The sequence below is a fragment of the Ranitomeya variabilis genome, chromosome 2 (assembly GCF_051348905.1).
Source record: "Ranitomeya variabilis isolate aRanVar5 chromosome 2, aRanVar5.hap1, whole genome shotgun sequence".
Classification (NCBI taxonomy): Eukaryota; Metazoa; Chordata; class Amphibia; order Anura; family Dendrobatidae; genus Ranitomeya; species Ranitomeya variabilis.
Window position 1 is genome coordinate 140,701,122 of NC_135233.1, and position 12,854 is coordinate 140,713,975.

At 40.8% G+C, this 12,854-nt stretch overlaps 1 protein-coding gene across 2 annotated transcripts in view; it reads right to left on the reverse strand.

Annotated features, from left to right (window-relative positions):
* UTRN (utrophin) overlaps positions 1–12,854 on the reverse strand; it is an 846,507-nt gene that overhangs the window by 630,482 nt on the left and 203,171 nt on the right. For both annotated transcript variants that reach the window (XM_077283030.1, XM_077283029.1), the window contains exons 20-22: positions 5,717–5,955; positions 1,210–1,390; positions 898–1,043 (exon numbers count right to left, since the gene is read on the reverse strand). In XM_077283030.1, coding sequence (XP_077139145.1) covers positions 898–1,043; positions 1,210–1,390; positions 5,717–5,955 — 566 coding nt within the window. The remainder of the gene's footprint in view (positions 1–897; positions 1,044–1,209; positions 1,391–5,716; positions 5,956–12,854) is intronic.

Below are 12,854 nucleotides of genomic sequence, written 5' to 3' on the forward strand. Positions count from 1 at the left end.
CGCCTTCTCATGGTTTGTGTAGGCACTGTTTGATGACTTGGGCTTGGCATGTGATATGATGGTCCATCCGTGCAGAGGTTCGTGTCAGTGCATCTTTGCGGTCATTACAATTTTTTTTTCCTCCCAATCACGGAACACTGAATGGTGCTGACCTGATCTGCCGATATGATAAACCAAGATCTCTTAGGTCAAGTATTCTACCCCTCTCAGTCGGGAAGAAAAAGTGACAACTGTCTCATTACAAATAGTTGGCACGGCACAATCATTCTACAAGACTAGATCAGATTATTTGAGATTTCATGTGGCTATAAAAAATCTGGTTTCAATCTGGGCTTTATACCCCTCCAACTTGCCACAGATTGGAATAAGGTGCTGGAAAATATGATAATTTTCAGATCCTAGCGATACCAGCTACTTCCTAGATTTACATAACTTTATGGCCTGTATTTCTTGTTTTTGCAATGTCAATGTTGATGAGTGTATTTACTGGAATACTACTGAATTATTGTACTGTTAGATGAAATCATAAAGCGACATTTTGGTAAAAAACAAAAGGCTGTGATCTTCTACATCGCAATTTTTTTTTGTCCAGAGTCCCAAGATGCAGAGAGAAGCTGTTGTCTCTTTGCCTACCTTCTCGATCAATTCACTTGCTTTACAAAACTTGGCATGATCCAGCACATTTCAGCAGATTCATTTTAGAGGTAGTATTATAGATTGTGGGAAAATGCTGAGCGTCATAGTCAGAATCAGGTAAAGACCCCTAAGACCTCAGCTAGCTATTTACCTGTGTGGACACTTTTGGATGATATACACGGATGTCTTTCATATCAATCAAATAATGCAACATCTATTCATGGTGGTAATAAAATACAAACTTACACTACAACAACTCACCTTAGCCTGTTGCAGAGCTTGATCTGCAGTCATTGGATCGCAGAGACCTGTTAATTGTGACTGTAGTTTGTGCTGACAATCCATTAATATTTCTTTTAATGCTTTCCGGGTGTCCAGGTACTGCTGACTGGGTTGGTGTTCCAAAGCTGGAAGGTTAAAATTACAATTGTTACATTATTTTGTTGCTATTTATGGATTATATTGGACCCAGACATTGTTCAATGATCGATAATGCATACTTTTAATATGAGCAATAACTGAGTTTGTCATTGAATCCCTCTAATGAAATGATACATGGAACCGCTGACCAACCTTTCTGAAAGTGTTCCACTTCTCTTTCCATTTGACTTTTTACTCTCCCATAGTTGCCGCTGATACTATTTAAACTTCCTTCAAGAAAAGTAGGAGCATCTGGCTGGGAACCTAATGACAATGATTGTGATCGCAAATCTTCGACTTGTGTGTAAAGATCTCGAAATCTGTCCAGTCGCAGCTGTGAGCAAGAATATCACATTAGAGTAACGAAACCAGAGTGATGAAAAGCTGTAACATTACACAAATATAGAACTGTACTACGGTGTATATTTTATGCAATAAAAAAATAATAAAGGGAATCTATGAGCAGGTTTTCGCTATGTAATCTGACTGCAACATGACACAGGGACTGAAACCCTGGTTCCAGCGTTGTATCACTTAGTTTACTTGTTATAATTAACTCTGCTGCAGATTTAGCAGATTGTAAAACCCTGACAACAGCACTAATTGGCAGCTTTCAGTGTAAAATGTATAGTGACAGAAAGCTGCTAATCAGTGCTGGGGGTGAGGTTGGACTATGAGGCACAACGCAGCATGTCCTGTAGTGGTAATCTCCTTTTGCTAAAACACTGATTGTTTTAAAAGAGCAAAAAAACAGCCTAGAAAGTTACATCACTGGAATCAGGGTCTCTTCCACTACATCAAGGTGCTCTCAGATTACATAGCAAAAACCTGCTGACAGATTCCCATTAAATACATTCAATTAGCAAATCACACTTGTTTTACCGAGAGGGGTAATCACTATAGTACATTTAAGTAGCAACTTATTACACTGACATAAACCTCTCCTAGAATGCTAACTATACATGTACCTGTAAGCATGTGCAGTAGAAAGCTACCCTGCTGTAGTATGGAGACAGCTTAACAGTATGTGGTAAAGGATATCTCCAGGTCACAGCAGCCATACAGCATTCGGAAAGAGAGTGGACAGAGGTGTGAGCAGCCTCTTCTTACCTCCGCACACCTAGTATCTCCATTATTAGATCAGATAGCCAGGGTGGACAGAGGTGTGAGCAGCCTCTTCTTACCTCCGCACACCTAGTATCTCCACTATTAGATCAGATAGCCAGGGTGGACAGAGGTGTCAGCAGCCTCTTCTTACCTCCGCACACCTAGTATCTCCACCATTAGATCAGATAGCCAGGGTGGACAGCAGTGTGAGCAGCCTCTTCTTACCTCCACACACCTAGTATCTCCACTATTAGATCAGATAGCCAGGGTGGACAGCAGTGTGAGCAGCCTCTTCTTACCTCCGCACACCTAGTATCTCCACTATTAGATCAGATAGCCAGGGTGGACAGCAGTGTGAGCAGCCTCTTCTTACCTCCGCACACCTAGTATCTCCACTATTAGATCAGATAGCCAGGGTGGACAGCAGTGTGAGCAGCCTCTTCTTACCTCCGCACACCTAGTATCTCCACTATTGGATCAGATAGCCAGTGATAACAACAGTGTGAGCAGCCTCTTCTTACCTCCGCACACCTAGTATCTCCACTATTGGATCAGATAGCCAGGGTGGGCAGCAGTGTGAGCAGCCTCTTCTTAACTCCGCACACCTAGTATCTCCACTATTAGATCAGATATCCAGGGTGGACAGCAGTGTGAGCAGCCTCTTCTTACCTCCGCACACCTAGTATCTCCACTATTAGATCAGATATCCAGGGTGGACAGCAGTGTGAGCAGCCTCTTTTTGCCTCCGAACACCTAGTATCTCCACTATTAGATCAGATATCCAGGGTGGACAGCAGTGTGAGCAGCCTCTTCTTACCTCCGCACACCTAGTATCTCCACTATTAGATCAGATGGCCAGGGTGGACAGCAGTGTGAGCAGCCTTTTCTTACCTCCGCACACCTATTATCTCCACTATTGGATCAGATAGCCAGGGTGGACAGCAGTTTGAGCAGCCTCTTCTTACCTCCGCACACCTAGTATCTCCACTATTAGATCAGATGGCCAGGGTGGACAGCAGTGTGAGCAGCCTCTTCTTACCTCCGCACACCTATTATCTCCACTATTAGATCAGATAGCCAGGGTGGACAGCAGTGTGAGCAGCCTCTTCTTACCTCCGCACACCTAGTATCTCCACTATTGGATCAGATAGCCAGGGTGGGCAGCAGTTTGAGCAGCCTCTTCTTACCTCCGCACACCTAGTATCTCCACTATTAGATCAGATAGCCAGGGTGGACAGCAGTGTGAGCAGCCTCTTCTTACCTCCGCACACCTAGTATCTCCACTATTGGATCAGATAGCCAGGGTGGACAACAGTGTGAACAGCCTCTTCTTACCTCCGCACACCTAGTATCTCCACTATTGGATCAGATAGCCAGGGTGGGCAGCAGTGTGAGTGGCATCTTCTCATCCTCAGCCCTCAGACCCCCTGGTATCTCCAGTAACTGATCAGAAGGACAGGGTGAACAGCAGTGTGAGTGGCATCTTCTCATCCTCAGCCCTCAGACCCCCTGGTATCTCCAGTAACTGATCAGAAGAATAGGGTGAACAGCAGCGTGAGCAGCCTCTTCTTACCTCTTTTTACCTCTACACACCTAGTATCTCCACTATTAGATCAGATAGCCAGTGATGACAACAGTGTGAGTGGCATCGTCTCACCATCAGCCCCCCAGGTATCTCCAGTATCAGATTAGAAGGACAGGGTGGACAGCAGTGTGAGCAGCTTCTTACCTCAACACCCCTAGTATCTCCAGTATTAGATCAGATAGCCAGTGATAACAACAGTGTGAGTGGCATCTTCTCACCCTCAGCCCTCCAGGTATCTCCAGTATCAGATTAGAAAGACAGGGTGGAAAGCAGTATGAGCAGCTGCTTCTTACCTCAACGTCCATAGTATCTCCAGTATTAGATCAGATAGACATGGTAGATAGCAGTGTGAGTGGAGTCTTCTTACCCTAGTATTTCCAGAATTAGTTCAGAATATCCACTGGGAGCACATCTTACTATACACCTGTCCTTTTAACGTTCCAGGACAGGTTCCTATCAGCGTAACAAGGGAGCGCCTATTTTAATGTACTACAGTGATTATCCTTCTAGATAAAACAAGTGTGATTTGCTAGTTAAACGTATTCAGGAATTAATTTATAATTACTTAATTTTATTCATTTTTATACCTAGAGAGCCCCATTGAGCTAAAACTTAAAAAAAAAACTCTCATTGTTTGCTATAAGTTGTATCTGTATCTCCAGTAAAAATTAATAGGAGCCATGTCAACATCATAGTGAGCTATGCCATTTCTTTAACTCTGGAGTTATGGAGACGGTATAAGGGTATGTGCAGACGTCTTTTTGACGTTTGTGTGAAACCGGCAACTTTTTCAGGAGCATGAAGCCTCAGGACTTGCTAGGGTCTTTTGTACTGAATAGTAGATTTGGCAACTTTTTGCAATGTTTTTGGCCACTGACTCAAATGAACAGGAAGGAGTTTTTACATTACAGCGCTTATGTTCATTTTTTTTAGCGTTTATTTAGAGCTTTTTCAGGCAGGTTACACAATTCGCTGTTTCCATGAAGCAGCCTCCTATGGCCAGCACTTGGCCAAAGTTATTCTCTTCTCTACATAAAAGGCTGGGATGGGAATGACCATTTAATAGAATAATTGCAGGGTGAAACTTGTTGGATACAGTTGAACTAGATGGATTTGTGCTTTATTAACATATGTAACAGCATTCCCATTGAGAGGTGTTTCTAGGTGCAAAAGTGGTACTGGGAATTCACTCTGGCACGTAGGCACACTGTATTTGTAAAGCTTTAAGAGAGACACATATAAAAACAAAAAGTATCCCTTTTATTGGTTTAAAGAGCACCTTAGGGGGATGTGCAAACAGCGTATTTTTCAGGTGGATTCAACCTGGAACAGCCTGAAAAAGCACTCAATAAACGTTAAAAATAATTGCTATCTGCCCAACAAATGTTCCATCTTTTGTAACTTCTTTTACAGCTTAAGGCTTCGAAAGCCATGCAGCAGCTAAAAGAAGTGACCTGCCCATTCTTTTAGCAATTTCCACTTTGAAACCACCACTATTTATACATAGAATATTTTTTATTGAAAAATTCTACAAAGAAGACATTTTAGGAAGAATAAAGTATACTGCAGGCATTTTTCTGAAGCATTTAAGACACACTGTGTGTAAACACCCTAATGATGGCATTACGCACAGCGTCCAAATATTCGCTGTTAGTTAATGTTTTGTGGCTTTTTAATATGCCCAGAAAAGCTTAATAAACATTGAAAAAAGTGTTGAAATCTATTATTCCGAAAGGTGCAATGTCCCCTAGATATAACAATACAAATAGCATATACTGATTGTAATGCATAGTTGGCAACTGTCCCAGGACTCCTGGGCCGGAAGGATGTAGGGTCACAAGTGGGATTTCTGGGGTGGGGCATTGTGGAGAGGGGTGCAGATGTTCCCAGGAGGGGTGAAGAGCAGTTGTACCAGGACTTTGACACCCTGAGAAAAGTTGACATCTTTGGTTATGTCAACAAGTTTACCTGTCTAGACTCCATAAGTGATTGCAGTGGAAGCTCCTGAGATGGTAATGGCTGGGAATTCAACCAGTCCTCCTGCTGCCGTAGCTTTTCTTCCAGATTATCTAACTCTTTGAAAAAAGCGGTAATAGAGTCCTGGTACAAAATTCCCTTATTAAGTTCTTGAATTTGGTTGTTAGTGTTGTTCCATTCTGTCTTTAATTTATTCAATGATCCGTTCAAGTCTTCTGCTGGTAGATCTTCTGTAACAATACACATAAACCCTAATTTAATGTACAAGATGACACCTGATGATTATGTGAAAGGAATACATACAATGTTGTAATATTGAACCGACACAGTAAATATAAAGCTACCTTTCCCCAAAATGTCATCTGCTCGGTAGGTACAGCAGGGGGCATTATAATCTATAGAAATAGAACAAGATAAATTACGGTATATCTAAGTTAGGAAAAGGAATTTAGAGAAGAAGACAAAGATTTTTATTTCTTTGAGTGATGCCATGAAAGGATTGAAATGCACTTCCTATATGAGATTTACAATGAAAACGTAGTAAATAAATTAGGTTACAGACATTATTCATTCAGCAACGCTCCAGTGTACTGTCAGAAATAACATCGCCAAATGTTTATGGCTGGGAAGAACATACTAGCAGGTTATAGAAATGTCATAGTCAGACCAAGGACATTTAAAACAAAAACCAAACAATCCAACCGACAACACAAATGCTACATATCAAGACTCCTTGTATGTAATTTACTCCACAATTTGCATTAGACTTTTTAGTACCAACTGGCACCTCAGGAATGCAAGAACACCAATAATATTGCTACAAAACATAGCAAATTGCTGTACACGATTTTAGCGTTTTTCCAGCGAAAACAAGTGACATATGGACAACATAAAAGCTGGAGCCAAATGGGAAAAATATAAGAATTTCAGCAAATTAAGAAGTGAAAATTCAGAACAGAAATGAAAAACCATAAGTATAGCACATTTTCACAGTACCACCCTGTTTGACTTTATTGATGGCCATGATGTCAACATGAAGGATTTAGAAATTATTTATCCCAGAACCTGCACACTAAACCTGCATAATCTCCAGATGTGCCCATCCCAATTCTAAAGACTAATAAAGCATATATTTAGATGCAGGCTTCTTATTATTAATGTGATGCTGAGTCACCTCTCACGGACAAGCTGTGAGTCGGGATAGTCAAGGAGTCCGAGGTCAATAGCCAGAAGGGTACGTCATAAACAGAGGGAAGATACAATGGCGTACTCAGGTCACGGTCAGAAGTCAAAATACCAGAAGGAGAGTGGATCAGAGCAAAGGTATTAGGCAAATGGCTGGTCAGAACGAGGTTCAAGTTAAGGCAGCGATAGATCAACGAGCAAAGCACTAGGCACAGAGAAAACAAACCCCACAGAGCTGAAGCTATGGCTGGCAGCTATCTGGGACTGCCAGCCCAGTTAAGCAGCAGAATATTCGAGGGAACAAGGAGCACCTGACGAGAGATCAGCAACCCCCAATCTCAAATTGGATGGCCGAGCTGTCAATCACTGCACAGACAGCTCAGCATGCCTCTGAACCAGATTGGATGACTGATCTGTCAATCTCTGCGTCCTAAGATACACTGCGGAGGGAGGGGGGATATTTACAGTTAATCAACAAAAATTTCAGTAAAACTCAATCTCTGTTACCACTTCAATTAATATATCAAATAATTGTCTAAATTACAACTTACATATTGCAATTACTTTGCAGATTTCAGGGCGCTCATGGTAGAGAATTTCTCATAAAGGTATGTTTAAAGTCAGTTTTATTTGTGGTCGCGTTGCTTCTATTTGAGCCAAATTTATCAAATTGTTGCATAATGTTTGTTAAACTCAGCACATCTTTAGACACAGCATATAATTTCTGTCTAGAGCTTTTTACTCCACCCTCCTTATTGAGAGAAAATTGTGACTTTTGATCTTTAAAAAAATCAGGCATTATCCTAATTGCCTAGCTAACCACACAGACTTTCCTACATAGTTTTCCAAGAAAAGCTAACCTCAGAGACTTTCTTTAAGTGTTTTCTAAGAGATACTACCTTGGAGTTTCTCAATAAAAAATAGCCTTATTATTACCCAGCATAAGCATATGTTTATGAGGAATCGGTCCTTTCAAACTAATCTGATCAGATTCTATGAGGAGGTAAGTTAAAATATAAACCAGGGTAAGGGCATGGATGTTGTCTATTTGGACTTTTCAAAGGAATTTAGCACAGTGCCACACATAAGGCTGATACCGAAAATGAAAACAATTGGAATATCAATGGGAATATATGAGTAGTGGGGTAAACAGTTGGGTATCACCAAGGTCAGAATTTCTTCTTAACCCCTTCCCAACATGCGCCGTACATGTGCTGCTCTGCGAGAGGTGTGTTCCCGCAAAGAGAAGTATATGTATGGTGCGGTGATCGCGTGGCCTCAGTCGCGTGCGGGTGTCAACTCTGTATGAGAGCTGATACCCCGCAGCAACGCCTCCGATAGGTGATAGCACCGATCACTGGCATTTAACCCCCCTGCGCGCTTCACTCCGGAAAAAGCAATGCGATCGTGTTGTCCTGATGGTCTCCATGGAGACCCCTGGCATCAAGATGGCCGTGAGGTCCTTCCGGGTGCTGCAGGCAAGGTGGCTTGTGAGCGTCTGGGACAATGCAAAAAAGTTTTTTTTAAAATTACAAAGTGTAAAAATATGTTTTTTAAAATCCCTAAATAAAGAAAAAAAAAAAGGAAATAAATATTTTACCAATAAATACATTTATGTAAATAAAAAATAAATAATAAAAGTACACATATTTGATATCGCCACGTCTGTAACAACCCGTCCTATAAAACTGTCCCACTAGTTAACAAATCAACAGCGGAAAGGAATTAACTGAATGCTCACCACAGTATCACAGGACCATGGGTGCCAGGTTCAATGTGGCTGGAATCCACTTGTAAATGCAGGCAAAGAGAAAAAACCAGCACCAGGTGATTTCCATAAAAAATTCAAATTTAGTCTTTTTTATTTAAGCCATAGCTTGTTGAAATTTAAAATCATACGTGTCATTACATGTCAAGGGGCAAACATGGGGGGATGTTTCGGACTTTATGTCCTTACTCATAGGCATGCCTATTTATGCACTGTTTAGGCACATCAGGGGCTCTCCAAACGCGACACGGCGTCCGCTAATTATTCCATCAAATTTTGCATTCAAAAAGTCAAATGCGCCTCTACCCTTCCAAGCCCCGACGTGTTCCCAGACAGTAACATTCCCCCAAATATGGGGTATCGGCATACTCTGGAGAAATTGCACAACAAATGGTATGGAGCAATTTCTCCTGTTACCCTTATGAAAATGCAAAATATGGAGCTAAAAAGGATTTATTTGGGAAAAATTTTATTTTTTTATTTCTATAGCTCTACGTTATAAACTTCTGTCGGTTCAAGGTGCTCAATACACATCTAGATAAGTTCCCTAAGGGATCTATTTTCCAAAATAGTGGCACTTGTTGGGGGTTTCCACTGTTTAGGCACCATCAGGGACTCTCCAAACGTGACATGGCAGCCACTAATTATTCCAGCAACTTTTACATTCAAAAAGTTAAATGGCGCTCCTTCCCTTCCAAGTCCTGCTGACAGACAAACCCAACAGTGAATGAGCCAGAAGGCTGTGTATTTATCTTTTGGACTCCACTCTAGGTTGGAGATATGGTGAACAACCTCCCACCCACTCTACAGATGTTCACTAGCTCTCCAACATGGCCGATTAACCCCTCTCAGCACTTAGTGTGCTGGAGCGTTTTTGTAGGTTCATATTACTGAACCTAACAACCACAGTGATACATATCTCCCCTCCAGTACTTTGCCACTGCCTTTGTCACACTATGTAGCCAGTTTCAATGTAACAGTTTATTATAAACAGTCATTTATAAGAATTCATGGCATAATCAACACGGGATCATTTGCTGCTCATTTATATGTACCATAATAAAAATGTACAAATAATCCAATTCTTTGATGGTCATGGTAAGTGATGTTTTGATGCTTTTTTCTATTTTTGTATTGTGTTTAACACTGCCAACACCACCCACAACCTCAGTATGCAGTTCTGGGTGGAGACAGTGAATACATTTTAAAGTATTCAAGTTTTATTGGTTTTGCATGTGAATACAAGGAAAGGATAACAACCACACATGGTAAGAGTAATATATTTAGCAGATAGAGACATACAATGGGATAGATTTATTAATTTTTGCTCACTGTACAAGCTGTGCATCAGAATTTCCTCCATGCACCGTGCATCAAATTCATGGTCGTTCACCAAGTTCAAGAATCGAAAGAAAGCTAAGGACACCGCAGAAAAGTAGTAAGAATATGTTTATAAATGAGACACACGCGGAGTAACGGTTAAGTCTGGACTATTTTTTCTGATACATTCAAATGTGTTGGCAAAAGTAGTTTTATAAATATGGTGTTCAGCCTCAGTGTAATATACTGTATGTCAATGGAGCCATAGGGTAAAAAATACAAAACTTGAGCTCGGAAAAAAAGAAAAATATAATATGTCACTTTCAGGGTGCATTATCACACTAGTGAATGTGGCACTGCTATTGTAACGGTAACGTTTGTCACATCACAATCAACTTTTCACAATTTTTCTAAAACTTCCAGTAGTCTTCTCTCCTGATCATTGCATTTGTTCTGATTTCTTCAGAATATCTGAAGCTAACTGTTCAGTGGTAAAGGTTGTAAAATATGCAAAAGATGTTTGCATAATAAATAAGTCAGCAAATGATTGGACATCCTTAGAATTGGGAGGCATTCACAAATCGCACAATACTGTTTAAACAGCTGTCGAAGGTAAACATTAGTCAGCATGTTCCGGATACGAGAGGCCGTCATACCAATAGAAATACCGAGAATTAAATCCATGGAAACATAATTGCGGGTGACTGTAGGGCAATTCATTACATTATTTAGAGAGTAACCTTTGTTTTAATGTTCTTTCCATAAATCAATAGCACACATGAAAATAAGAAACTTCCACTTCCTTTTCCTCCTGAACTGATCCATCATTGTCAAAATTCTCAATTCAAAAATGAAATCTGTGTTCAGTGAATAAAGATCTTCCCATGAAGTTCCATGGAGAAGTGTAACTGTCAGGAGAACTTGAAGCAGAATGCCTGTGTCTGCCTCTAGATCCTCCCTCCTCCTTCCGCCTCCCTTCTCCATAGAATTGTAAAAGCAACAACAGTCATCTATCAGAGTAATGGGGAAATCTGTCTTCACTGAATACAAATTTCACCCATGAATTGATAGTGAAAGATCAATGCAGGAAAGAAAAGACATACTTTTCTGAAAAGATACATTGCAAAGTTGCTTACTTTCATGTGTAGTATTGACTTTTAAAAATGCGAAATGAGAGTTAACTCATACCTGAATAAACTGGTGGGTCCAATCATATGGCCATTCAATTTCTATAGAATTAGATTAACGATAGTTCATATCTTTCAGCATAGCGCTTTCATAGGACACAATTCTCTAAAAATGAGTGTTCTTCTCAGCCAGAGCTACCCTACACTCAGCTGTAACAGTTGGAAAATAGAGGATCAGCTAAACCGAATGTGGTCCCTTCACAAGATCAAAAAATGGGATCCTTCATACTACTTGGAATGAGCAGAAAAGTGAAAGTCAGGCCATATCGCTTGTATTTTCTCAATTCTTCTCATTCTGGGACTAGTGAGTGGTCGTAATCACTGGCTGACTGCTACAGTGCCTTGCGAAAGTATTCGGCTCCCTGGAACTTTTCAACCTTTTCCCACATATCATGCTTCAAACATAAAGATACCAAATGTAAATTTTTGGTGAAGAAACAACAACAAGTGGAACACAATTGTGAAGTTGAAAAAAATGTATTGGTTATTTAAAAATTTTTGTGGAAATTCAAAAACTGAAAAGTGGGGCGTGCAATATTATTCGGCCCCTTTACTTTCAGTGCAGCAAACTCACTCCAGAAGTTCATTGTGGATCTCTGAATGATCCAATGTTGTCCTAAATGCCTAATGATGATAAATATAATCCACCTGTGTGTAATCAAGTCTCCGTATAAATGCACCTGCTCTGTGATAGTCTCAGGGTTCTGTTTGAAGCTCAGAGAGCATCATGAAGACCAAGGAACACAACAATCAGGTCCGTGATACTGTTGTGGAGAAGTTTAAAGCCGGATTTGGATACAAAATGATTTCCAAAACTTTAAACATCCCAAGGAGCACTGTGCAAGAGATCATATTAAAATGGAAGGAATATCATACCACTGCAAATCTACCAAGACCCGGCCGTCCCCCTAAACTTTCATTTCAAACAAGGAGAAGACTGATCAGAGATGCAGCCAAGAGGCCCATGATCATTCTGGATGAACTGCAGAGATCTACAGCTGAGGTGGGACAGTCTGTCCATAGGACTACAATCAGTCGTACACTGCACAAATCTGGCCTTTATGGAAGAGTGGCAAGAAAAAAGCCATTTCTCAAAGATATCCATAAAAAGTGTTGTTTAATGTTTGCAACAAGTCATGTGGGAGACACAACAAACATGTGGAAGAAGGGGCTCTGGTCAGATGAAACCAAAATCGAACTTTTTGGCAACAATGCCAAACGATATGTTTGGCGTAAAGGCAACACAGCTCATCACCCTGAACACACCATCCCCACTGTCAAACATGGTGGTGGCAGCATCATGGTTTGGGCCTGCTTTTCTTCAGCAGGGACAGGGAAGATGGTTAAAATTGATGGAAAGATGGATGGAGCCAAATACAGACCTGAGACTGGGACGGAGATTTGTCTTCCAACAAGACAATGATCCCAAACATAAAGCAAAATCTACAATGGAATGATTCACAAATAAATGTATCCAGGTGTTAGAATGGCCAAGTCAAAGTCCAGACCTCAATCCAATCGAGAATCTGTGGATAGAGCTGAAAACTGCTGTTCACAAATGATCTCCATCAAACCTCACTGAGCTCGAGCTGTTTGCCAAGGAAGAATGGGAAAGAATTTCAGTCTCTCGATGTACAAAACTGATAGAGACATACCCCAAGCGACTTGC